Source organism: Manis pentadactyla, chromosome 1, assembly GCF_030020395.1.
Source record: "Manis pentadactyla isolate mManPen7 chromosome 1, mManPen7.hap1, whole genome shotgun sequence".
Lineage (NCBI taxonomy): Eukaryota > Metazoa > Chordata > Mammalia > Pholidota > Manidae > Manis > Manis pentadactyla.
The window spans coordinates 232,880,581-232,905,997 of record NC_080019.1 but is presented as its reverse complement, the minus strand read 5'-3'; the positions used below and the strand labels follow the sequence as shown (position 1 = coordinate 232,905,997).

The window sequence follows — 25,417 nt, the reverse complement described above, 5'->3', positions numbered from 1 at the left end:
CCTCTCACTCGCTCATTCATAAAATGTGCCTTTGGTACCAGCTCCTTGCAACATGCAGTGTTAGCCTGTGGGAGACAGTTCCTCCCATCAAACCCCAAACCTAGACAGGGTGTCAAGTGGTCAAGCCAGGCAGGAGGTTTGGCAGGTCAGAAATGTGCAGAACATGGTCTTGGAGAATGGCTGGGATCTTGATGGGTAAGGTGGGAAAGTTGGAAAGGAGGAGGAAGGTGGGAACAAAGGGAGAGCCCCTTATGCCTGTGTTAGTTGCCCTCGGATGCCCCACCCATCCGCCTCCTGCCACCAGGGGACGGACTTACACATGGCCTCCTGCAGGTGGGGTTCTCACACCCAGAGCGACTGCAGAAGCCGGACAGGCTGGTCCTCCGCTCAGGCAGGCAGAACTCTGGGGGCATGGGAGGGTCTGCTATTTGGAGGAGTTCTTACGGAGTCAAAGGATGTTTGGGAGGTCTGGTTCTTCAGGAAGTTGGCTCTGGAGAGAAAAGAGGCCTGGAGCAAGACCCCCATTTGATGGAGGCACTGGCCGCAGTTGGACTTTGTGCGCTGGGCTTTAGCAGCTCAGGGTGGCAGCCGAGGGGAAAGGAACACACTTGGGCCTCGGGCCTCAGACCCCTTGGAGCTTCCGTGCGATGGGGTGACAGAGGGTCCACCTTTCCAGACTGAAGTGAATGTGCCTAGCACAGTGCACCCCTGGGGGGGTGCCCTGGGAGTGTTCAACCTGCATCAGAATGGGGGCAAATTTGAGCTGGGAGCGTTAACAGTGACTTCCCCTCTTCTGTTATGAGTTCTCCTTGGCATACATAGAATCATATTGCATGTTTCAGTCTGGAGAACCCCTCAGTTCTTTGGAAACCCCAGCTGCCAGTGGAGTATACAGCATTTAGTCCCCCACATCTCATGTGGGACACACTTCTTCTCCTCTGCGCGGGAAAAGCACTGTTGAATATCTGTGAGATATTTTGTTTTTCAATCCTCAAAACATCGGTCACCAAATCTGTCCCAGCTGCCCCTCCTCGAGGTGCTGGGCCTAAAGTTGAGGAGGATGCTTCAGAGGCCGGCTCGTGTCCAGGGGCTGGGGCGGGGGCGGCTCCTGGTGAGGGGCCTGACCACTGTCCACGCAGGCGTTCAGAAGCGGGGTGCCCGGGGAGGCAGTGGCGCGGGGCTCCGCCGGCTGCGGGCTCACCTGCTCCTCTGCTCTCCAGGCTGCTGTACAAAGCCATTGACTCGAACGGAGAGAACGTGGGCCCGATCCACAACCATCGCGTGGAGATCTCCGTCTTCTTCATCATCTACATCATCATCGTCGCCTTTTTCATGATGAACATCTTCGTGGGCTTCGTCATCGTCACCTTCCAGGAGCAGGGCGAGAAAGAGTATAAGAACTGTGAGCTGGACAAAAATCAGGTTAAAGTCACACACTGTTTGGGCTTCCGTCCCATGAGCAAGAGAGGAGTGTCTTCGTCCATGCAGAGAAGGGTGCCCCCTGCGGTCGCCCCGGGGGGGCTCGGGCCCTGCTCAGATCACACTCGGTGGGTCGGAGTCGTCGGTGGTGAGCATTAGGCTCCCAGATAGAGATCAGACTTACTAATCGTGAGATCCACCCCCAGACCCGAGACAAGATGTCAGAGAATGCTCAGGCGGCCCTCCCTGCTCGCCACCCTCAGTGACAGCTCAGGGTCTCGTAGGGCAGTGTGGCCAGAGGTCAGCAGCGCCCACGGACACTCCTCAGGCCCCACCTGGTGACGGTCTGTGAGCTGCTTGGCCTTGGCACTGCTGGCATTCGGGCTGTAAGTCTTAGCTGTGCTTTGTGTGCTTTGAAGGACGGTTAGCAGGGTCCCGACCTCTACCCGCTGGAGTCCGGTGGCAGCCACCCCCCAACCAAAGGCATCTCCAGACATTGCCACCTGTCGCCACATTGCCTTCCTTAGGAGGAAGCGCCTATCACACCGCAGGGAGAGTCGCTGACTTGCCCGCTGGGCGAGGAGCACGCTGGCACGGTTCTCTGGGTCTGTCACAGCTTCGGGCTGTGATGCATGGTGACGCAGGGAGCTGGGAGCTGGTGTCCCAGTCCCATTCTCCCTGCACCTGCTCTGGGACTGAGGGTGGGTGTCTGCTCCTCTCCAGGCCTGCTCCTCGTCTGGACTGAGAGCTTCAAGGAACTGCATTTAGAGGTTTCTTTCACCCCTCAGAGACCGTGTGCGAGATGGAGATTCTGCTCAGGGAGTTTCCCCCAGGGCCTCCTTTGCTGGCATCTCTGATTGATGATGACATGGGGGGAAGGCGTCATCTACCAGCCTGGGCTTCCCAGGGATGGTGTCTGTGGTCAGAGTCAGGCCAACCCTCTGGGGAAAACAGTGCTGTGTTTTTAGGTGACAGTGTGTCCCTGCAGTTTCCATCAGTGCTGGTCACGGAGGGCCTGGCCCTGCTCTTCATCGGCCCCCTACCGGTCCCCCGGAAGAAGGGTGTCAGGCCAGCCAGGCAGCAATAGAGCTGTGATTGTGTCACCACTTGAGGTCTGTAATGGGCCCTGCAAGCAGCGTGTGAGGGCACAGCAGGGCCAGAGGGAGCCTGTCTGAAGTCAGAACCGGAGCCAAAGTAGGCCAATAGGGGTAGGCCTGGGGCTCAGAGCAGCAGGGCCTGGTTCCAAGCCAAAGGAGGTCAGGGCTGGTGTGCCCTCAGGGCTTGCAGCAGAGGGCAGCCCAGCCTGAGCCTCAGAGCGGGGAGAAGGACAGGGCTCTGGGGCCATTGTCACTGATCACGTCCTGGGGGTCCGAGACGAATGTGACAGTCTGCCGAGCTCCCATTGAACACCTGTGGTTAACACGCGCTGGCTCCGGAGAGGTGTCTCGGGTACATCCTGCAGCAGCCAGATCTCCAGCCAAGCCCTTCTGGTTCCTGGTGGTTCCTGTGCCTTTCATGATGGCACTTCTTGCCTAGGGGATGGCCTGAGCAGGGGATCAGCACATAACCCCCGGCTGGACTTGCAGGATGGGCCCTGGGCCCAGGCCTTGCCCCACTGCCTCCGTGCTGTGTACAGCAGGGCCTCAGGCAGGCGCTCGCAGCCTGGACATCCATAGTTCACTGAGTCCCATGGACGCGAGCAGGCTGCACCGGGTCTCTGGGAGGATCAGACGAGGTCACAGGCTGGCCCCTGCATGTGCGGAGGTGCCCTGCAGGCCGTCACATTCCCTCCGCCGCCACCCCTCCCAGCAGAGGCGCCCGTCCTTCCAGAGCAGAGGAGAGAGAGAGAGAGAGAGAGAGAGCCGTGCCCTCCTTCCACGGATGTGCTCAGGACCCCTTCTTGCTCTTTTCTGCCCCTGCAGCGTCAGTGTGTTGAATACGCCTTGAAGGCACGGCCCTTGCGGAGATACATCCCCAAAAACCCCTACCAGTACAAGTTCTGGTACGTGGTGAACTCCTCGCCTTTCGAATACATGATGTTTGTCCTCATCATGCTGAACACACTCTGCTTGGCCATGCAGGTAAAAATGGGGTCAGCTTTGGGGGTCGCATCTGTGCCTCCTGCACAGCCCCAATGCCCAAGTTCTCAGGGTGGATGCTGCCCCCTCTCAAGAGGATGGGTTTGATTTTCTGAGTCTGGGCTGTAGTTTGGCCAGAGCCCCATTCTGGCTAACAGTTCTCACGGTAGGAGTTTAAGATGGTTCTTTGGTGCAAGAGACTGTCGGTACAGCCCGACCTTAGGGACATTTCCAGAGAGCCTGAGGCTGGCATTCAGTTCTGTAAGCATTGACTGTGGGTCCCCAGTGGCCACTCTGAGGACCAAGCTCTGTCCATGTGGAGTTGGACAGACAGGGGTTTCGGTCCTGACTTCCATCCTTGGCAGCAGGGCAACCTTGGGAAAGTTATTTAAATCCCCTGAGCCTTGCTATCTTCATTGGTAAATGGGAAATCTAAACACCTCAGAGATCAAGTTCATGCTGGGGGATTCATATGAGGCACTTGGCTCTGGGCCTGTCACAGAGCAAATGCCCAATGTTGAAAAATAAAATGTTAAGTCACATTTTTATTCTCCATTCGCTCTCAGTATGGCAGTGGGCACCCTTCCAGTCCATGGAGTATTGAGTTTGACCTGCATTATAGCTGCTTCTTGCTCACACCGAGGACAGGGCCTGCAGCTCCCTTCAGCTGGCCACGCTGGAGTACAGCGCCACGTGAACAGAGAGCGATTGCAGCCGCTGTGTTGTCTAGTAGATATTGCACTAGGGCAGGAAGCAAACCCAGCGGTCTAGACCCAGTTTGCACACTGACTTTAAGAACTTGAGCAAATCAAGCCCACTCCCAGTGCCCTCTGGAAAATGGGTCTAAAGATAGTCAAAGATTAATTTTATGGCACATTCCTTTAAATTTAAGAATTCTTCCTGGATGAGAAGGACCCCATGCTGATGTCAGGGGAAGTATGAAGTCCAGGTGCTGCTCGTTACTGGACACAGACCCAAATGGCATAAGATCTGTCCCTACCCAGATCCTGCCTTTATTCATAGGCATTTGGGTGGGGTCTGCACCGTGCCTGGGTGAAGGTCCCGAATGTAAACCCTGGCTGGGTTCCCTTTATCCTGCACAGAAGAAATTGGTGTCTTTGCCCTTCATCATCCAGTCACGCTCATCCCATCAAGGCCCCCACACTTTGTGAGGCTTGAGCCACGTGCCCTCACGGTGCCAGGGGAACTGTTGGCAGATGATGCAGGACTGGGGAGGCTGCCTCCATGTCCAAGCAGAGGATGAATGCCTGAAGGGAGCAGAGGGCTGGGGGCCTCGTTTCTGAGTGTGGCATGGGCGTGTGAGCATGTGCCCGTCTTCGTCCACAGCACTACGAGCAGTCCAAGATGTTCAACGACGCCATGGACATTCTGAACATGGTCTTCACTGGGGTGTTCACCGTGGAGATGGTTTTGAAAGTCATTGCATTTAAGCCCAAGGTGAGTTGCTGAACCCACTTTTCAAAGGCTGTTATTGAATCACCCCAGAGGAGCACACGCTTCCTGTTAGTTCTGCGTTACTTAATTATGCTGAGTTGTTCTGACCACTAACTGGGTTATCACCTAGAACGTTAAAATCTGATTAGGACATCTGTGTGCATATGGGAAAATAAATCTGAAAAGACAAAACCTCATAAAAATAGTTCTGAGAAAAAGACACAGGGAGCAGAGAACTGGGAATCTGTAGACTGGAGATTGTTTTGAGACCTGATTTCCTGTTTCTAGAACAGCACATAGCAGGCTGCCCCAGGGAGACTTGCCTAGTTGACTTGAACACCAGAGAAATTGTTTTAACATTACCCACCAGAAAGAATTTGGCCCTGATTTTACTTTTAGATTTCCAAGATAAAGACTTTGGTTTGATCTGTTCTTGTTCTGCAGCATCTTTTTCACCTTTTATGGAAAGTTTACCAGCTGCAGACACCTCATAGCCATACCTCCTTTGGTTTCTTTGATGTTAGAGCAATTTCACTTGTCTTTAAGACAAACTAGATGGGAAAGTTGTTAAACTCCAGGGGACCATCCACAGAGTGTGTCTACTCTGCGGAGGGAGTGAATCCAGTCCACAGCTGTCAACATCTGTGGTGTAAGAGGCAGGTCACTGGCAAAGGGCATGCAGCGTTCTGGATTCAAATCCCTACTCTCTACTTGCTAATTTGAGCAAGTTCCTTAGCTGCTCTGTGCTGCACTTACCCCATCTGTAAAATGAGGGCACGACCAGTCCTATTCCAGGGGGTGGTTGTGAGGTGGGCTTGGGGGAGTGGCTGGCGTGTCCTGCACTGTGCATGAGTCAGGACCACTATTGTGGCCACGACCTTCACCACCACCCTCGCCGCCACCACCACCACCACCATCCTGTAACAGTGTTCCCCCATGCTAAAACATCAGACAGAGCAGCAATCCTGGCTGAGCTGGGGGACAGACGACCTTCAGTGTTTTTCCCAGCAGAGCCCCAGAGTATCAATTAGAGAAGAGTTCAGTGGGCCCGTTTGTTCACCTGTGGCCAAGGTGTCTGGCAACGCTAATTTAAATGAGACGTGGATTATGAAATGATGTTTTCACGTACTCCAGTCTTACATGGAATTCTAATTCAGAACTGTTCCTCTCTTTAGTTTGAGTTCATTTCTATGCAATCTGTGTGGGCCAAGAAGAAAAGGCACTTGTGAGTGGCGAAGTGGACAGATCACAGTGGGGGCACAGCAGGCAGGTTGTGTGCTGTGACTTGTCCATATCTCCACACATAAGCGTGTCCACCCTTTCCAAAGTGACCTGATGTCCTTAGGGATTTTGGGTTGCCTCCCTCTCACCTTTATTCCTCTGAACAATATCTGTCTGGACTGATGGAAGGACAAGGTTGTGAAGTAAGAACATCAAAAGTGCCGAGAAAGGACACACGGACCAAGGGGGACGTTTCTAGGCCCCCCTACCATGTCTTCCCTCACCTGGTCATTAAGTTCTGAGGCTCTGAAAGCCATTCCAGGTGGAAGAGAAGGTGCCCTGACCTGTGGTGTGTGTGCAACAGTGTGTGCACGTGTAAGCGTGAGAACACATGTGTCCCAGCAGGCCACTGCACCGATGGTTTGTTTTATGTGGTTCTGCCCAGTAAACCGCTGATGCCGGATCTGGGGGGGGTGCTGAGTGGCGTGTGAACAGGCTGCTGGTGCCGGGGGAGGTGAGTGGCTAGTTTATAATCAGTACTGATTGATCAGAGATTTAAAATGAGTGATTTCCGCTAGAAATTGTGCTGCTCTGTAGTTTTACTCAGCACGATACTTCCGTATCATAAGACAATCTCAGGCCACAGCTGAGAGAAATGTTAGAACAGCGATAGGAGCATCTCTGCACTCGCAGGGCACTGTGGCTGTGTCCACAGAAGCCAGGGCAGAGATCTGTGTCCAGGAGGTGGGGGGAGTCAGCTCACCAAGCTACAAAGCTCCTCTTAGGGCACTCCCTGACCTTTCCTCTTTGCTGTCAATGACCCGAGGGAAGGCGAGTGGGCTTTCCCAGGGGACACGGAGGCCCTCCACCCCATCAGCGGGGCAGTTGGGCTGAGGGACCGTCTTGCCCAGCCTCAGAGGCAGGGGCCCTCCAGGGCACAGAGGATGGGGGCATCTCAGGACCGTGACTCGGCGGAGGGGCCTTGTTACAGGGTCCTTGGGGTGCACACCTGCTGGGAGCACCCGTCAGTTCTCCAGGAGAGGCAGGCTGCAGCTGGTTCCTGATACAGCTCAGAAGGGGGCACTGGACAGTCCTGCCTGGTGGGCGAGGAGGCGCTGCAAGACGAGGGGTCACAGCAGGTCCAGGAGCCTGATGGTATTCAGGAGCCCAGAAGTGGGCCTCGCGAGAGAGCACATTTCAGGGGAAGTGGCCTGAGACTGTCGAGGCGAGGTCACCCCGCCCCATCCGTGGCCGGGCTGGGGACAGAAGCAGGAGGCCGGGAGCTGACCGCTCCCCTGCTGGGGGCTCACTGCGAGGGAAGAGCTGTTTTGAGCACTGGGAGGGTGAGGATGGAAGGTGGTGAGAGACCAAAGAGCGAAAGGGTGAAGGAAAAGAAGCGGCTGGCCAGGGCATGGGGTCAGCCCCCAAGGGAGCACCACCCTTGCCTAACCTCGAGGGCGCTAGGCTGGCTTTGACTTGGCGTTGACCCTGTGGCCCTCGGGTTTTGAAAGGTCGACTGTAGTTGAGGGGACAGACAAGCCCAGTCCCCTGGCGTGGCCTCCTGTGCTCTGGCCTCTGCTGAATTCCCTGGCTCTGAGGACGGAGCTGGACGAGGAGGCCTGTTTCAGAGTCCTGGCCCGGCAGGTGTGAAGAGCACTTCTGTGCTGATGGAGGCACCGCCTGTCTGGTGTCTCGTCCGTGCGTGTCTGAGGCCAGGTCCCCTGCCTTGGCCGTGGTTTCCTGAGAGAGCCACCTTTGTTCCCAAGTCTTCGACCTTAAAGCATTTCCATCTTGATTCTACCTCGAAATGTCTAATTTATACCCCTAGCCACTTAGTCTGGAAAAAAAATGCAGTGTATCTGCGTTTGGGGAAAGAAAAGGTGTTTGAGGGCTGTCCTCATGCTTCTGTGTGGAGCTGGCGCACGGAGACACAGGCCGCCGGCCCCACCAGCCCCGTGGGGCAGCTTGCCTGGGGCCCTGGCAGGAATGTGCGTTAACAGAGGCTCGCGGTCTTCCCTGAGGATGTTCGCCGGCTCCTGGAGTAAAACTGGCTGCTGTCCTTCCCGTTCTTCGGTGATCACATGGGTTGTGGGGGACTGATTTTAATACCAAATAACACTCGAGACCAAAGATTTCTCTTCTTAAGCAGATCTTCACGTCAGACTTCCTCGTGGGCTCAGCCTGTCCCTCCATCGGGCTTTCCCGGCGCCGCCTCCTGGTCTCCTGCTCACCTGCTAGCTGCATGCCTGCCCAGGCCTTCGGGGCCCCCTTCACCCCATCACCTCTGCCGCCCCTCCTCTCTGAGTTCCCGGCCCCTGGCCCCCGCCCCCTCCTCATGCCCATCCTCCCTGTACCCAAAGCTGACCATGCCACCTTTCTGAAGAACTCTGCCACCGGCCCCCGCTGCATGAGAGAAAAGCTTGATTAATCAGTCCCACGTTCCAAGACCCCTGCCAAACCCCGGCCCATCTCCATTTCCGCCTCATTTCCAGCTGCCCTCTGCCTGTCATTCTTCCTGCCCACTGCATCCCCAGCTGTGAGTGTGCTGGACCTTTCCATGGCGCATGCTTCTGTGCCTGGGACCTTCTCCCACCTAGTCATCCTTTGAGGCCTATCTTGAGGGCTGGCCCCTCTGTGACACCATCCCACATGCCCAGGCAGACTTAGGCTTCCCTCTACTTGTGCATCTGGCAGATGCCGGCCGTGCGTGGTCACAGTCCGTGCTGGGCCTGGCCCTGTCTGTTCGCTGATGAGCAGCCGTCTGAGGTCCCAGGCTGGTGGGCTTTGTCTCACACAGTGCCTGCTGCATGCCAGTTGCTCAGGAAGGATTGGTGGGATGCACACAGGAGTCAGTGCATGAGCCTGGGGGCGCCATCTCTTGGCATCCCGCTTTCTGTCACAGGACACTGGGGCAGAGTGGTCAGAAGTGAATAGTGGGCTCGGCCTCCAGTGAGTGACACCCTGTCATGGGAGGGGCAGGTGCAGGGTGCAGACCCGGGGGGGGGCCGTTGCATGCTGGGACGAGGGGGAGCACATGGGCTGCTCTGCTCTCTCTGTACCTCGAGGCCTGGATGTTACTGATGGCCACTGGTTCCATCAGGACACCAAGCCCTTCTGGCCGGGACAGCCAGGATCACCACGCTCTCTTTAGCTTTGGAGTTGCTGTTAAGTCCTTGAAGCAAAGGGCAGGCTCTCCCCTCGGTATAGTCCACATCAAGGCTGCCAGCAGCCAGGCGCTCATCCCCCATTGGCAGGGTATGAATAATTCCAGAGCACAGCTGCGTCTCACAGCCTGCCCGCATCCTCACGGCACCCTGGGCTCTGTTTCCGGCCAGCTTTTCTGCAGCGGTCACCCTCGGTGAGGGAGTGGCGTGCTCCGGGATGCCCTGCTGCGAGCGCCTCACCGCGTCTCCCAGCAGCACAACTGACACGTTGGGTGGACCGGCTGGTCCCCAGAGAGGCTGGCCTTCCTCAGTCTTGTCAGTCGAGAGCCACACCTCACGGGCAGGGCAGCGTGTGAGCTGCGACTCTGATCATGAAGTGTGCCAGTTGTGGGCTTGCTGTGCCCTTTTTATACAATGCAGACCTGAATTTTTATTTCCAAACCACGTTCTGACTTTGTGAAAAGGCACGGTTGATTTACAGACAGAGGCATCAGAGGCACGGGCCATGCTCCCAGAAGCCTCCATGCACAGTGCCCCCCTCCCCCCGACCGTCTCAGATCCAGGGCTTCTGGAGGTGTGAGGAGACGACAGGCACTCGTTTAGCACCCACTGTGCTGAGCTCGAGGAGGGCATATGTGACACACATGTAACTTACAATCACAGGGATGTGACACGAAGCATATTTTTGAGGAGGACTCAAATCAGTAACCCAAAACAGAGTCCTCCCAAGACACGAGGGCCTGGACAAATGATAGCCCACACTGTGGAGTGACTGGCAGGTGTGAAGCACACTGTGCCCGGCCCCACCTGGGTGCAAGGCTCTGGGCTGGATCGGGGGCTAGTGGAGGAGGGGATGGAACAGTCAGCACAGTCCTCATCCTCAGAGGCCTTGCAGGGCAGTAGACCTGCAGACAAAGACCCAAAGTTCCTGATCAAGATGTGAGAGAGGCGCAGTCAGCATGATGCAGGTGGACGTCAGGGGTCTGCAGAGCTTCCCTCAAGGACTGGCATTGGGTCTGACCTTGAAGGACACTGTGGATGTGGGCAGAGAGATGGGGTCAGGAGGCCAGGACTGCAGGGCATTAGGAAGGGAAGGGCCCTCCGCTGCCCCAGCCCTGTGCCTTGGGCTGTGTCCCACTGGGCCTGTCTCCCTGTGAGCCACTGCCACGCGTCTGTGTCCCTGTCAGACCCAGAGCTCCTTTAGTCAGGGACCTGTCTCGGCCACCCTTAGTAATTCCTGTTGGACTGGTGAAGGGCAGGAAGGTCACTGGGTTGTTTTGAGTGCACAGATACGAGAGCATGTGAAATGCCTGGCCACAGTGCTCGTTGGGGGGGTAAGAGCAGGCAGTGGGGAGACCGGGGGCCCTCTGGTAGAAGTGGGGGGGCCTTGCCTTCCACCTGAGGGTCACCCACCCTTAGAAGGGCCCGGATTCTTTGTGAGGATTTAAGGTGGTGACTCGGGAGCAGGGGCAGGGTTGCCAAATGCTGCCCTCGGCGGCAGATACACCGCCAAGTGCTGCTCAGGCCCCTGGGCCTGCATTGTGTGAGCGTGTGCGTGCGTGTGCGTGCACCCTCTTCCATGCGCGCAGGTGCACACCACCGCCCGTGTCTCTTCCCACCAGCAGACTGTGCTGTCGCCTCCCTTCTCTCCCTCACACCTGGTCACCACAGGTGCTATGGGGCCCCGGATGTGTCCCCACACGGTCTGTGTGGCGTTTTGTGCTCTGTGCTCACAATCATCTGCCCCTGCCTGCTCTGTGCAGGGGTATTTCAGTGACGCCTGGAACACGTTTGACTCGCTCATCGTAATGGGCAGCATTATAGACGTGGCCCTCAGCGAAGCCGATGTGAGTATCCGCCTGGTCATGGCCGCTGCCTCCCGCGCTCTCTGTCTGCCCACGTTCTGCTTCCCACTGGCACCACCTGGACAAGTCACAGTCCCACCTGCACTTGGCCTGCCACCAGGAGAGTCCTAATGAGAGCTGCAGGAAGAGGCCTTTCAGGCAGAGCCTTATGCCGGGCTTTTTAGGCACACGTCACCTTTGGGAGCATTCCCGGGGCCACTGTAGGCAGGGTAAGGTAGGCACCCGATGGTTTCATCTGCTGTGTCAGAGCCACTCCCAGAGTGACGGACCTCTAATGTGTTTGTTTCAGGGCCACTTTTCAGATGGGCGGCTCAGTGCTAGAATGTTCCCCTTCTCTAACCCTGTCCCTTTCTTCTCTTTTCCTGCTGTGCTTCCCCTCCTGTGGCTTCCGGACACTTGCTTGCCCTAACAGCACTATTTCACTGATGCATGGAACACTTTTGATGCCCTAATTGTCGTTGGCAGCGTGGTCGACATTGCTATAACTGAAGTGAATGTAAGTAGCCAATTCTGTGTCCTGTAATGTGATTGTTTTCGTTAAGTCTCGCCTGGAGGAGACTAACCCCCGCCGTGGGCCTCGCGTGCTTTAGAAATTCAGGTGCAGATTTGCAGGGGAAGCCTAAGGACATTCTGTGGGCTCCAGCCCTCCCCCACCCCTTCCCCGAAAGTGTGGGGAGATAAAGGGAGACTCACCCCTGTGCAGCCAAAACATTATTTTAAAGGAGGAGCTTGTTACAGGGTTAAGGGTGAGGGGCTAACCAGGAGCACCGTCACTCACCAGCTGTGAGCTCGGCAGGGTACCTGACCGCTTGGAGCCTTGGTTCTTCCAGCTATAAAATGGGGTTTGGTACATGTGCCCTGCCCCTGGTGCTGTGAAGGCCCAGGGGGAGCCTCATGGCCATGCCCTCAACTGGTGGCAGCTGCCACCAGTGTCCTTACCTGTACCCTGTGCCTGCTGGGCCCACCTGGCGTCCCTGCAACATCCCCACCCTAGCTCCCGAAGGGCTGTGCAGGTGGAAGTTGGCCCTGGGCCAGGGAGGAGGGTCCAGTGAGCAGCAGGACAGGGTGTCTGGGCTTCTTTACTGCCCTCAGTTACATTATTTGATGAGGAAACAAGGGTGGCAGCCTCGTGGTGGGTGGAGCGACCCCCCTGCAAAATTAAGGGGCTAAAGGAAGCACAGATCTCCCGCAGCTCCTCCTGGAGCTGACCGCAGGCCCAGCCCCAAGGGCCTGGGGCAGCAGAAATGGTCCTACCCACCCGGTCTGCCCGGGGCTGCAGGGCCTCATGGGTGTGGGCTGCGAGCACTGCTGGCGGAGCCCTCCCCGGGGGGCAGGCCTGGGGCGGGATGCAGACTGCCCTGGCTCACTCTTCCCCTTGCCGGCCCGGCCCTCCTCCCCCAGCCCCTGGCTGCACACTTGCCTGGCCCATGACTGCAGGCTGTACCGTCCATCCTGGTGCCTAGGTTAGCCTGTTGTCAGACAAGCGTGGTGAAATCCCTTCCTGCCACCTGTTGAAGCTGGGCTGATTCTGTAGGCGGACCAGGGGACAGCCACCGGCCTGGCCCGCTTGAGGCCTGGCATCCCAGCTCACCCTGCTTGGTCCCTCGTGGATGAACTAGGGCAGTGATGCCTGCCCTCCCTGCTCTGTGGGTGTGTGTGCTGATAAACTGAATATCTGAGGACACATTTGCTAAAAAGCCCAAGGTATTAGGGAGAAACAGGGTACTCTGTAGGCATAGCTTTTCCAGGTAATAAGATGGCCTTGAAGGCATCACTGTGCCCATGAGGGTGTGACTGAGCTCCCCTAACACCCACATCCATGCCGTGGCATGGTACTAAAATGGTATCTTGCTGGACCTGGGAACATCCATCCCCCACCTGCATAAGTCCAGACTTCTGTAAATCCCACCTTGGGTGAAACCTTCCATAAGTCAGCTATGAAGTTGCCACTCAGTGTGTAAATGATTCTTGGTTATGAAATAATCTGGTGCTGATGGAAGAGCAGCAGGGCCCTAATGGGGCTGAGTTTATGGCCAGACATTAGCCTGCTTAACCATGTCACAATGGAAAGCACTTACGACCTACATCAAAGTATATGTACGTGAAGATTATGGAGCAGACTATCTGTAAGTTAGAGATGGTCTATACCAGAAATGAAGATATAATAAACTGCAGTTTCAGCAGGTCCCCTGGGGCATTCGGTGTCATACAGGTGGTAGATGAGGTGCTTATTTCTGGGTACCAGGATTGGCCAATGTCTGTTCGCCAGGTGAACAGCCACCTGCTGCCTGGCAGGCTGGGCGCTGGTGCATGCAGCGACAGCACATGCCCGCTGCCTGGCTGCCTCGCTGTGTGCAGGGGGCAGGTCCCACCACACATGTCCCCTCTGGCCCGGCCTTGCTCATTGTGTCTCAGGAGGGTCCTCCACCTCACCTCAGTCAGGAAAGCTGCAAAAGCCCGTGCTGGATTTTCTAGTTAGCATCTCACATTGGGGTGTCTGTCCAAGTCCATTTCTGGCCCTCAGACATTCAGAATTGCACTGGTACACAGTCCTGGGTGTTCAGTCAGTGATCTTTCACCCGGTCAGATGTCACCTGAGGCCAGACCTCCGTCAGTGGGGCAATGCCAGGTCTCCACTCTGGGCCCATAGAATGCCACCCCGGGGGGAATCGCAGCATGTCTGTGCTGGGCCTTCATGCAGCCGCCGTTTCATGTGCTCAGCCTCCCAACATGTCGGCATCTACAGTTCACAGGCTACAAAGACAAAGGGACGGGGTGTCCTGGCAGTGCGACTGTCTGAGCAGAGCCCCCGATGCTGACGCCCCCCCCCCGCACATGCCAAGCACCCCTTCCCCCGTGGTGGCCTTGTTCCCCAGGCTCTTGGGCCAGCTGAGCATGAGCACCCCTGGCGCACTGTCGGCCGGTTTTAGCTGCCACGTGTCATCATTTTCTGCAGTGTTTAACTTGCTGTGCTCTCTCTCCCAACCTCTGTTGATCTTTCTTTTCTGTTGCCTAATTCATGTTCATGTTGCTTTTATTTTTAGAAAATTGTAGCGGCAAGTATATATAAACATATATACGGTGAAGTTGTTCAAACGAACGCACTTTACAGACTGTTTACGTGTTTTTGCTTTCCCACCTCCGGTTTTCACTGAGTTCACAGGATGTGCTACTGGTTGTGGTCATCTAAATTGTTTCCCATCCCATATATCCTCGTCTGCAGCCTGGGGCCTGAGCGGGCCCATCTGGGTCCGGCACGTGTGGCCACGTGACTGGCCGGCACGGTCCCCCGGAATGATTGATTGGCCTGCAGGGAGAGCTCGGGCTTGCCTTTGTCCTGGCTGCAGAAACATTTTGGATGGCCCTTTCTGTCGCCTTGCTTGCATGCTCGCCCAGCCTCTGCCCCCTGCTGCCCCCTCCCACGTCCCCCACCCTGCTTGATCGTGGCCTGGTAGCTCTTGTGGACTGGTCTTCATCGCATGTGGCCTTCACATCACCCATCTGCTGGAACGTCACAGGATGACTGGCAGGCTCCCTTTTGCTCCTTCGTTGGTGCCAGTTTGTTCCTCGAATGGTGGAATGGACCCAGCAGCATATTTCTCCCTAACCTGGGCACGGCTGTCGCTGGCATTCACCTCTCTCATTATTGTTGTTGCCCTGATGTGACTCGCCGGAGCATATGTGAGTGGGCAGTAGGGGCTCACTCCGAGGAACCCAGAAATCGTCCCTGACTTGTCAGGTACCCAGTTTGGACCAGCTGGCAACAGCTGCACTTGGCCTCCTGTTCTAAGCCCATGGTCAGGTTGCTCAGCCCCCCAGTTCACAGGATAACCCTTTTCCAGGGGCCAGGTCGCTGGTTCTGGACACAGCCTCCGCAATCCCAAAGCAGGAAACTCCTTCCGAGGCAGAGTCCCCAGGACTGGGTTTTCCGGGGTGCCTCAGGTTAACTAGCTCGGGGATGCTGGCTTGCTCTCCATCTGAACTGGAAAACCAGACCTCCCAGCTCAGCAAGAGATGGGACTTAATACAGAAAGTGCAGACGGGTCCCTCTGGTTGCACGTGGGAAGCACAGGGCTCATAATGGCCCCAAGCCTGCAGCTCAGGAGCCTGCTGAGAACCTGTGGGAAGGGGCTGGAGGGGGCGTCAGGGGAGCCCTGGGACGTAAGCAGCTTTCTGGATCCTGGCATGTGGCTTGGCCTCCTGAGGGCTCCCATGTGGACACTGCAGCGTCTCAGCCCTGGAAGTTACTACTGAGGTCGTCTGGGCCAGGCCCCGAGATGACACGGGAGTTCCCTCTATGAGAGCTGCTCACATAGCCCCTGGCACCGGTCTGTGGAAAGCTGCCTAGGAGGGGGGTCAGTCCTGCCCAGTCTCGGTCCTCAGCAGCGTCCTGCACTTGGTCCCAGCGGGTTCGCAGAGTGGCGGCTCCCACGAGTTCTGTATCTGCCTTTTAGCAGCTCTCGTTGTTTGCAAGCTGCGTCTGTCCCTTGTAAGGAGGACGGGGACAGAGTCTAATCTCTTTGCATCCATGTGAGTACTGACCCTCACCAACTCCAAAAGAACTCACTGCTCAGCTGTAACAGCCTGAGTGGGCTTTCCTGGTAGCCTCACTCCGCATGGCCAGTCCAGACCTAGCAGGAATTGGCTGGCATGGCTGACCGGTGCTACCAGCTTAGGACAGAAGTTCCCAGCTTCTAAAACCCCCGGAGGTGGGGCACACCCCAGCTCAGTTAAATGAGCCTCCCTGGGGTGGGTCCCATGCATCTGATCTTGGTAGAAGATCCCAGCAGGTCCGGTGCTGCCCACGGTGGGAGCCGTCTGCCCTTCTACAGCTGGCTGGCATTTCTGTTTGGGCAAAGCCATCCCCAGGGTCCTTCCAATTTGCAGGGTATTCTGGCACCTTGCGGCGTGCCCCATGCTGCCAGCAACACCCTCCCCAGTGGTAGCCTGCGCTGCCCAGGGCACCCTGGGCAGGGGAGGGCAGAGCAGGGGTGTTGCGGCTGGGAGCTGCAGCTCCTTCCTTCCTGCCCTGCCTGTCCTGCTGCCTGGTCCCCACCAGTAAGTGGTGTCTCTGCTTCCTCTTGGTTTTAAACAAAATCCTCTCTGTGATGGCAAGTTCATCACCTAGGATTTGTCACACTTGGAAGGTGTCAGTTAGAAAAGGATCCAGTGCAGAGGCTGGCTTGGCTGCTGGCTCTGCCCTCGTGAAGGGCAGAGGGGGATCGGCAGGGGGTGGCAGGCTCAGGGTGCCCTGGGGCATCTCTCGACCCAACCCACAGGCCTCCTTATCCTCTTGCAGGTCCAACACACACGTTACGGACATTTCAAACGTGTGGCTGCAGAGCGCTCTGTCTCATGCACTCTGTCCCCTTGAGCACAGGCAGGCAGAGGCATGCACACATTGAACATGCGCACACACACACACACACACACACACACACACTGACACACACGCACACCCCACAGCTGCATGGGCCTGACTGAAGCCTTCCCACACACAGCCCTTCGGGAGATGGTGTGGGAAGCAGTGAGAACTTTGGAAAACTAATTCCTTCATTTGTCAAAGTCTTAAGTTGAGAACCATCATCTGTCCCTCTAAGGAGATGTTTGTTTTCAGGGAGGTAATAGAAGAGGAGAATAAAAATAGGGGCCTGGGGTTTGGACAAACCCACTGCAGAGTTCACCTGAGCATCCCCGGTGAGGCAGGGACCCCCTGGTGACCCCATCAGAACTGTCCTGAGTTCGCAGTCTCGTTGCTGGGTCACAAAGGAGACTGAGGGGCCCAAGTGCCGCGTTCTCTGTGAATCGTATGTGCAGTCCCAGCTGCTGACAAGAGCGACATTTCCGGGCTGTAGGCTGGGAATCAGACACTTCTGTGGGGAAACCGGCCTCCACCTCCCACTGAGCCAGGCCGTCTAGATCCTTGGCTGCCCTGCCAGAGAGGGCATCTTTGGACACACGCTGCCCAGGCATGCGGCCCGGGACAGAGCGTGGCCCCAGAGGCCTGTGGGCCCCGGGCAGGTGCCTCTGTGTCTGTCCCACGGGCAATCACGCTGTTCCTCAGGGTTGAGAGTGGCCTGCTGCAGAGCTGTTAGTTTGTGACTTGGCAAAGAGAATGAGTCTTCCCTGAGCATTAGAGTCCCCTCTGCACTTCTGTCAGGGCACAGCTGGGGCTAGAACACCCTCGTTCCCTGCTGACTGCCAGTCTTGGAGCGCCACATCCTGGGGTGTGGATTAGAGAGTAGGGTGCCTGAGTCTGTGTCCACGGCCCCCACCCCGGCCCCCCAGTCCAGCTCCTGGCAGTGCCCCTGGCATTTGTTTAGGGAGGAGCAGGTGTGTTATCCCAAGACACTAACCACAAGTCTTTAAAAAGGGGGCGGGGGCAGCCTCCTGAGCCTCGGCTTCCTTCCCGTCCATTAACGCCTTCTCAATCTTTGATTTCTTAAAGCCAACTGCCAGTGAAAAGGCCCCTGTCCCAACTGCCACACCTGGGGTAAGATCGGTGACTAGTCCCCGGGGCTGGGCTGCCTCCTCCAGTTTTTCTGGCCCTGTCGTTTTCCACTAAATTTCTGTCCTTCCCCGTGACTGTCCTTCCGGAGCGGTGTCTGCAGGGGTTTGCGTCTGTCATCAGTGTCCAGTACCCCTGGCCAGCCCCCCGCTCCCCTCCAGCACGCCAGACCACGTGGGCGTGCATGTGCCCTGTGCACGGTTTCCAAGCCCTGTGCTGTTAGCATGTCACTTTCCCTTTTGTGTCATGCTTTTTAAGGTGAAAAGTCCCCAGAAACATCAGTCTTACCTCTGTCACCCTTGTTTGCCCCTGTTGCTGTTTTTCTGAAAGTGTTGCATGTTCCATTTGCCGTTGGGTTTGACCTCTCCATGCTAACCCTTCAGAACTCTGAAGAGAGCAATAGAATCTCCATCACCTTTTTCCGTCTTTTCCGAGTGATGCGACTGGTGAAGCTCCTCAGCAGGGGGGAAGGCATCCGGACGCTGCTGTGGACTTTCATTAAGTCCTTCCAGGTGAGGGCTGTGCTGTGGCGTCTCTGCTCACCTCTGAAGGTCACGCATAAGTCAGGGAGTGTCCCCCGTTGTGGGGGACCCAGATTCCTTCTGCATGACCACTGTGACCTAGGGGTCATGGGTCACATGGCTGGCTAAGTGGGTAGAGAATATGGGATGTTGGAGGGACGGACTGACCGGGTGTGACTTGGGTAAATCAACCAGGAGTCCTTGCTGCATGGAAGAGGCCCCCAGGGGCCGGTGGTCTGTGCCCGGCTGCCGCGGGGACAAGAGGCCAGTGCTGAGCTGGTGTCCTCTCTCCCAGGCGCTCCCGTATGTCGCCCTCCTCATAGCCATGCTGTTCTTCATCTACGCGGTTATCGGCATGCAGGTAAGCCCCAGCCACCTTTCCCCTGGGCACCTATGCCAGGTAGCCCCAAAACTGTGGCAAGATGTGCCCTGGTCCTGCAGAACGGAAAGAGCAGCTCATGATTTTTCGACCAGCTGCTGCGGCTGCTGAAGGGATGCGGAAATGAGACAGACGTGGCTCCCTGGGTGGGAGCCCGTGCTTGGGGGGGTGCCGGGCTCAGAGGAGCAAGGAGAGGCTGGAACGGCCGAGGAAGGCTGGCCTGAGCGGAGCTCTTCACCCCGCCTTGGGGGCGGGTCCGTGGAATGAGAAAACCCATAGCTGACTTTAGTAACGGGAAGGGCCATCCTGAAAGAAGCCGTATTGTGCTGTTTTCTGTGGGGATGTCAAGAGGATACTTAGTGATGCAAAAGTCTGTTCATATTCTGAAGAATTATGTTTTGTAACCAAGAGACTGTCACTTCACACAAACCATCCCTGGATATATGGGGAAGGGGGGGACTGGAGCCGTCACCCTGCCTCCAGAGTGCTCATCTTTCTGTGTCCCCGAGCTCCTCCTGGAGTGGGGAAAGGGACTGGGGCGTTCCTAACCACCGGACCCTGACTCGGAGCGGGGCTGGGCAGAGCCCCCAGGCGGAGCAGGCATGGAGCGCAGCCCCGCCTGGCCCTCCCTAGGTGCCCTCTGCTGGTTCACATGCCTCCTGCTGATATGCGGGCAACGTGAGTTTGGAAGAGGCGGGAGGCTTCCAGAGACAGAATGGTCATGCTTGCTTTTGTATTCCGAGGGCATGGAAGCATTTGCTAGTCTTACGCTAGGCATCTTACTGGGAGTTAGGACCCAAGAGCCAGCATACCCGAGCCCTGTAGGCCAGCATGTGATGCTGTGTGCCCTGAAGGGTCCTGTGCGCCACAGTCTCCTGCAAGACCAGAGCCATCTCAGAAGCTGCCTTGCGTGTGCCGCCTCCGATCCACTCGGGGGCTTGCCAGGCATCAGCCTCCTCAGAAGTGTGGCTCTGCACCTACTGCTCCCACAAGGAGTTGTCCCTTACCTGGCCTTGGCGTTGCAGTAAAGCCTGCCCACCCTCTGTGCCCACCAGCCCCCCTGCCTGCCTGCATCCTGGCCTTTCGTCTGCAGCTCACGTTTCGTTTCCTGCAGCACCCGTATGGTGTCACCTCTGCTCCTTTGCAGGCTGCCGTCCCTCTGCCTGGGACGCCTCTCACCCTCCTTGTCACCTGCAAGGCTTCTGCTTTTCCTTTAGTTCCAGACTTAAATGTCACTCCCCCAGAGGCCCTCCGGGACCCCAGCTCCCAGCCTCAGATATGTGAGCCTGTCACGCGCTTCCCTGTCCGCCCGGGTCATCCCAGCTCCCATCAGGAAGGGCTGTCTGTCCAGTGACCTTTGTGTCCACGCCCCTCCTCTGCCCACCCAGGGTGGGAACTCCCTCAGGGAGGACATTCCTGACCTCAGTACCGTGTTCCCAGGGCTTAGCATGGTGCCAGCATACGTTTTTGGTGAACGACACGCTGGCCCGTGCAACAGCCTAGCAGGGTTTGATCAAACCTGAGTTCGTTCTGAGTTCAATATGCAGTCTGGGTTTGTTTTTGTATGACAAAAATCTGTTCTTTTTTCCCTAATGTGTCTTCACTAGATGTTTGGGAAGGTTGCTATGAGAGACAACAACCAGATCAACAGGAATAACAACTTCCAGACCTTTCCGCAGGCGGTGCTGCTGCTGTTCAGGTGAGGTCTGCGGCGCGGCCTCCCTCTGGGCTCCCTGTGTGACGGAGGCCGGGTGTTCTGGAGCAGCGCGGCCCTCCCCAGGCGCTCGCGGGGGGCTTCTGTACTGTTGGTGCTCTTAAATGGAGACACTAGCATGCCAGGCAGGCACTGAGGGCCTTAGCTGCACCGTTGAAACTGCGGCTGTGGCCGGGTGAAGGTTTCCCCTCTTGGGAGTGAGTCCGTCTGCTGAGGCCGCTAGGAAAATTGTAGGGTAGACGCTTACACATGGCAGCATGCACTCCAACACAGCCGGGAACATGGACATGCAGCAGCCAGCAGGCAGCCGTAAGAGGCGCACTTCCCAGTGTTACGGCATTGTTTTTAAACCCAGCTAGTTGACTTTGTGAACAAGGCACCTCAAAGTGAGAGGACTTTCTAGAAAACAAACTAGTCATTTCTAACGACTGTAGTGACTGGGTAGCAAGTCATTTGCAAGTTAGGTGTTTTCCAATTCTTTGCTTTCAACAAAGTTGAACGGGGTCCTAATCAAGTGGTTAAATGTTAGGTCATCATTTAAAAAATCATAGTCATTTAAAATTATTAAGGTGGTTAAGAAAGGAAAGACACAAAAATATCCATTTTTACAAAAGGAATCGATGTATTTGTATCACATGATTGTTACAAATCATGGTTTTAGCAGAGCCTCCTCTTAGATAAGTTCCATTTGAAAATGAGTGGGAATTTCAGCTTAAGAATTGTCACTTGTTCACACTGGCTTTCCCCCAAATTACTTAGGCCTTGCTCTACTTGAATTTTTTTCTTAAAAATAAAAAAAAGAAGTCTTAAAGGTCAAAAGCCTCAACTCCCTTCCTCCTCCACTAACACCCTTTCTTTTCTTAATCTAAAAAGGTGTGCAACGGGGGAGGCCTGGCAGGAGATCATGCTGGCCTGCCTCCCCGGGAAGCTGTGTGACCCCGAGTCCGATCACAGCCCCGGGGAGGAGCACACGTGTGGGAGCAACTTCGCCATTGTTTACTTCATCAGTTTTTACATGCTCTGCGCCTTTCTGGTAAATGATCAGAGTAGCTGCCCTCCGAATTTGCAGATATTTGTGTGACCTCTGGGATTCAGACCAGAGATGGTGCCCGTCAAATTGCCGGGGGGAGTTTGTTGACGAGCCCTCTGGGCTCCCTTCGGCAGGTGGAGGGTTTTGCCATTGGCCTGTTACTAGCGCCTCTGTTCTGAGCAGGGGCCTCATGCTCACTAACAGGCCTGGGGCCTCGTCCCCCAGCTTTTCGGGGCTGCTGGTTCCTTCTTAAAAATTTCCAGGCCAGCACACTTAGCAGTGACGTCAGGGTGTGAGTATTTGGTGGCAGTGAAATTGTGAAACTGCAGTGTGAGCCACAAGACCAGATAACACATAACATGTCCCCTGCCCTCCCCTGGGCCAAACCAAAGCCACTTTGGGAAGCTAGAAGCCTGCCTTTTTCTGAAATGTTCTCCGGAAGGAAAGTCTTTACAGTCTCTCTTGGAGAAGTGGGTTCAAATGCTTCATGACCCTTATGATCAGGAAGCACGTACCAGGGTCTCACCAGGCCCGTCCCAGGACAGCTGACACTCCCTCCTTCTGATTTGCTTTCACAGATCATCAACCTGTTTGTGGCGGTCATCATGGACAACTTTGATTATCTGACCCGGGACTGGTCAATTCTGGGGCCTCACCATTTAGATGAATTCAAAAGAATATGGTCAGAATATGACCCTGAGGCAAAGTAGGTTGAAAGGGATTCCGTGTGGCTTGTGCGGGCTGTGGCTGGAACGCTGGCTGTGACCGTGGGAGGCGGGAGGGCCTGGAAGCTGCCCGGCCCTCATGCTGTACTTCGTGTCCAGGGGAAGGATCAAGCACCTGGACGTGGTCACGCTGCTCCGCCGCATCCAGCCTCCCCTGGGGTTTGGGAAATTATGTCCGCACCGAGTAGCCTGTAAGGTGAGCCCCCCGTTTGCGTGTCCGACGGCCTCTCTTGCAGAGACTCTGCTTCCTTCAACGAGCCTTCCTAAGTGACAGTCTGCCAAGCCTTCCAGCCACACTGGGGCGGGAGAGGCAAATAGGTGGGCCTGTCCTGGGGAGCTCTCAGGTTTTAACAAGACACCCTGTTGGCCAATAATAATAGGAAGGGCATTAGGTCATCGGGTGGATGGGCGGGAGGTGCTGTCTGCTCCAGGTCCCGCAGGAGAGAAGTGGGAGTTTGTCAGAGCAGGAAGGACACTATAGAAAAGGCACAGAGAGCCTGACACGGGGCAGGGCTGCAAAGGGATGAGGGACGGCAGAGAACACGTGCTGCAAAGGGACGCATGTCCCCCACTGTCTGCATTCTGGTGAGAAGCTCTTCTTCCCGTTCACAGAGACTAGTCGCCATGAACATGCCTCTCAACAGTGACGGGACCGTCATGTTCAATGCAACTTTGTTTGCTCTGGTCCGCACAGCGCTTAAAATCAAGACGGAAGGTGAGTGTTCCCAGAAGCAGGACAGGGCAGAAGAGGGACGGTGTCCAGACTGTGTCCTCCCCTCGGGGCCTTTTCTTGTCCAAGGGGCGGCCTGGGGAGGGCCCTGCATGCAGTGAGATCATGCTGGGCCAGCTGGCTTCCCTTGCCTTCCGCAGCTCCTCTCCTCCCTGTATGCTTCACTTGTCCCAGGATGTCTGGAGGTGGGTGTGCTACTGCTTGCCACAGAGAAGGAGAAATAGGTGGCAGAGCAGGCCAGAGACAGGAGCTCTCTCCAGAGTCCCTTACCGTGTGTGCCCTGCAGGGAGGGGTTTGGAGGTCTGGTGCTATAGTCTCTCTATTAAAGGGAGATGAAGTCCTGAGGTGGAGAGGCATTGTCTGCAGAGGCCCCTTTGCAGCGCTGGCCCCGGGTTGGCATTTGGGAAATACTGTCAGGACCAGCCCCTGCCTGGCAGAGACCATGCTGGCCCTGGTACAGCAGCCCTGGATGGGGTGGGCTCGGTGGCGACTTCAGAGGTGGGCTGGAAAGCAGATTGCAGCAGGTTGAGGAGTGACCAGGAGGGATGCACTCGGTGGAGGAGAGGGACGCAGGGCCAGCGGAACGCGAGGGACGCAGTGCACAGCTCTTTGTGCGTGGCCGCAGGGCTCAGGGTGAGTCTACCCAGCAGGGCCGTTTCTTCCAGCTACCACACACCCCTTGCGGTGTGCACCTGTGCCTGGCCCTGCCCGCATCACTGAGCCGGGCAGAGGACCAGTGGCCTTTGTCCTGACCTGTTGGCCCATATAACAAAAGACCAAGTCTCTGCAGTACTGACAAGGACACTCCAGGAATTGAGAGAGTCTTATTTGGGTGAAGTTTAGTCCGGATCTTCAAGGATGGGGGCAGTATGTGGAACAGGCAGCGAAGGAGTAGGAGGCATTCTGGGCCGGGAGCAGGTGCTGGCTGTGAGGGTGGTGCAGGATTAGGGGTTGATGGGCCTGGGATCCAGGATCAAACGCCGTCGTGTCCACGGCAGAGGGGCTGCCCACGGGAAGGCCTGAGAGCTGTTTGCTGGTACAGGAAGTGCCAATGCCCTGGCTGGGGAGCCTGGGGGAGGGCGACCCCCTCTGAGGGCTGAGCCCGAAGCTAGCCAGGCTGGAGAGAAGCAGCCACGGTGAGAGCAGAGGCAGAGCTGCGGGAAAGAAGCCAGGCATGTCTCCCCTCTCGCTCTTTGAACCCAGGGAACCTGGAACAGGCGAATGAAGAGCTCCGAGCTGTGATAAAGAAAATCTGGAAGAAAACCAGCATGAAACTTCTTGACCAAGTCGTCCCTCCAGCTGGCGGTCAGTGTGATCTCTTTCCTCGTGGTTCTCGGCCAGCGCTTTGGCTGTGATGATGGTCTCCAGCGAGCCCAGAGTGTTGCCAGGACGCTTAGGTGTCAGGGCATTGAGGCCAACAGCTAAAGAAGGCCTTCCGGCCACTTGGTGTGGTTATCTGGGCTGATAGGAAGAAGGCTCGAGACAAAGGAGAGGCTTCAGTGGGAAGGAAACCCAAGACCCAGATGGCTGAGCAGGGCTTCCTTGGTGCAGGAGCTGCTGTAAAAAGCTTGCTGTCTCAACACAAAACCCTATATTAGTTTCATGCAAAATGAAACATTTAAAACTGGTTTCCTTTTATCCTTCAACAGAATGTTGAAAAGTGTCGTAAAAAAAAAAAACCAATAGCTTTCAGAAAAATGGCATTTTTGAAATGTTCTCAAGACTGAATTTACCACCACAATCACCCCAAATGCCCCTATATCTAGAATTTAGAGACAGAACTAACAGGCATGCTTATTTCATTTTGCTTATCCCAAAATAACTGACTAAGCGTTTTTCAGATTTATATATATGTATATATATATATAACACACACACATATATATATAATATGTATACCATTTCTCTGTTTTTGTTTAAGTACACGTGGCCTTAGCAGTTGAGGTGGTTGTTCTGTGACTTGTTTTATTTTCACGTTTTAAAAGTGCAGGATCTGTTGCCTCGGTGCCACTGTGCCCAGCCTTCGAGTCCTCCCTAGCCCTGGGTGCATTGCAAGCCTTCGGTGGGTTTTGTAACCAGCCGAACTGTGAGAGGGTCACCACTCCTGCGGCCTGCGGGATTGGTCTGGCTCAGGTCTGGAAGCCGACTCTGAAACCCTGGGCTAGGACGGGGGCCGAGGCCGCTCCCTCTGAGAAGGTGACTACATCTGGCGATCAGGGACAGAGAGAGTGGCACGCTGGCTGCCTCTGCTCCACAGCAGGAAGCGAGGAGCCCTGCAAGCAAGCTCTTGTCTCCTGCAGCTGGCACGCTGCCAGCTCAGTGCTGGGGCAGATGGCTCACGAGGAAGTGGTGAAGGGAAAGCAAAAACAAAACGAACCCCCAACGAAGAGCAAAGGAACAAAGCCGCCCCGTAGGGAGCCCTGGCTCTCCCCTGGGGAACTGATGCTGCACATTTAAAACAACTCCGGTTTCCATTCTCTCCCTCGCAGCTCTGCGCCACGTGCCTGCATGGCTTAGATCAATTGCTCTTTTAAATTGTTGTAACGGTGTGCTTGAGCTTTTCCTGCAGCCTCCATTCCTTTCAGCTCTCAGTCTTTCAGAATATTCT

At 56.0% G+C, this 25,417-nt stretch overlaps 1 protein-coding gene across 13 annotated transcripts in view; it reads left to right on the top strand.

Moving 5' to 3' along the window:
* CACNA1D (calcium voltage-gated channel subunit alpha1 D) overlaps window positions 1-25,417 on the top strand; it is a 258,217-nt gene that overhangs the window by 207,509 nt on the left and 25,291 nt on the right. For 7 of the 13 annotated variants that reach the window (XR_008991942.1, XR_008991939.1, XM_057486456.1 and 4 more), the window contains exons 28-41: window positions 1,221-1,422; window positions 3,342-3,500; window positions 4,845-4,955; window positions 11,101-11,184; window positions 11,615-11,698; window positions 17,651-17,695; window positions 18,094-18,222; window positions 18,527-18,592; window positions 20,218-20,309; window positions 21,198-21,357; window positions 21,933-22,060; window positions 22,179-22,275; window positions 22,692-22,794; window positions 24,013-24,114. Coding sequence is in view for 11 of the 13 variants with exons in the window: in XM_057486456.1 (XP_057342439.1) it covers window positions 1,221-1,422; window positions 3,342-3,500; window positions 4,845-4,955; window positions 11,101-11,184; window positions 11,615-11,698; window positions 17,651-17,695; window positions 18,094-18,222; window positions 18,527-18,592; window positions 20,218-20,309; window positions 21,198-21,357; window positions 21,933-22,060; window positions 22,179-22,275; window positions 22,692-22,794; window positions 24,013-24,114 (1,562 nt within the window). In the remaining 2 variants the exon portion in view is untranslated. The remainder of the gene's footprint in view (window positions 1-1,220; window positions 1,423-3,341; window positions 3,501-4,844; window positions 4,956-11,100; window positions 11,185-11,614; window positions 11,699-17,650; window positions 17,696-18,093; window positions 18,223-18,526; window positions 18,593-20,217; window positions 20,310-21,197; window positions 21,358-21,932; window positions 22,061-22,178; window positions 22,276-22,691; window positions 22,795-24,012; window positions 24,115-25,417) is intronic. The other 6 variants (XM_057486474.1, XM_057486458.1, XM_036878316.2 and 3 more) reach the window with 3 other exon arrangements.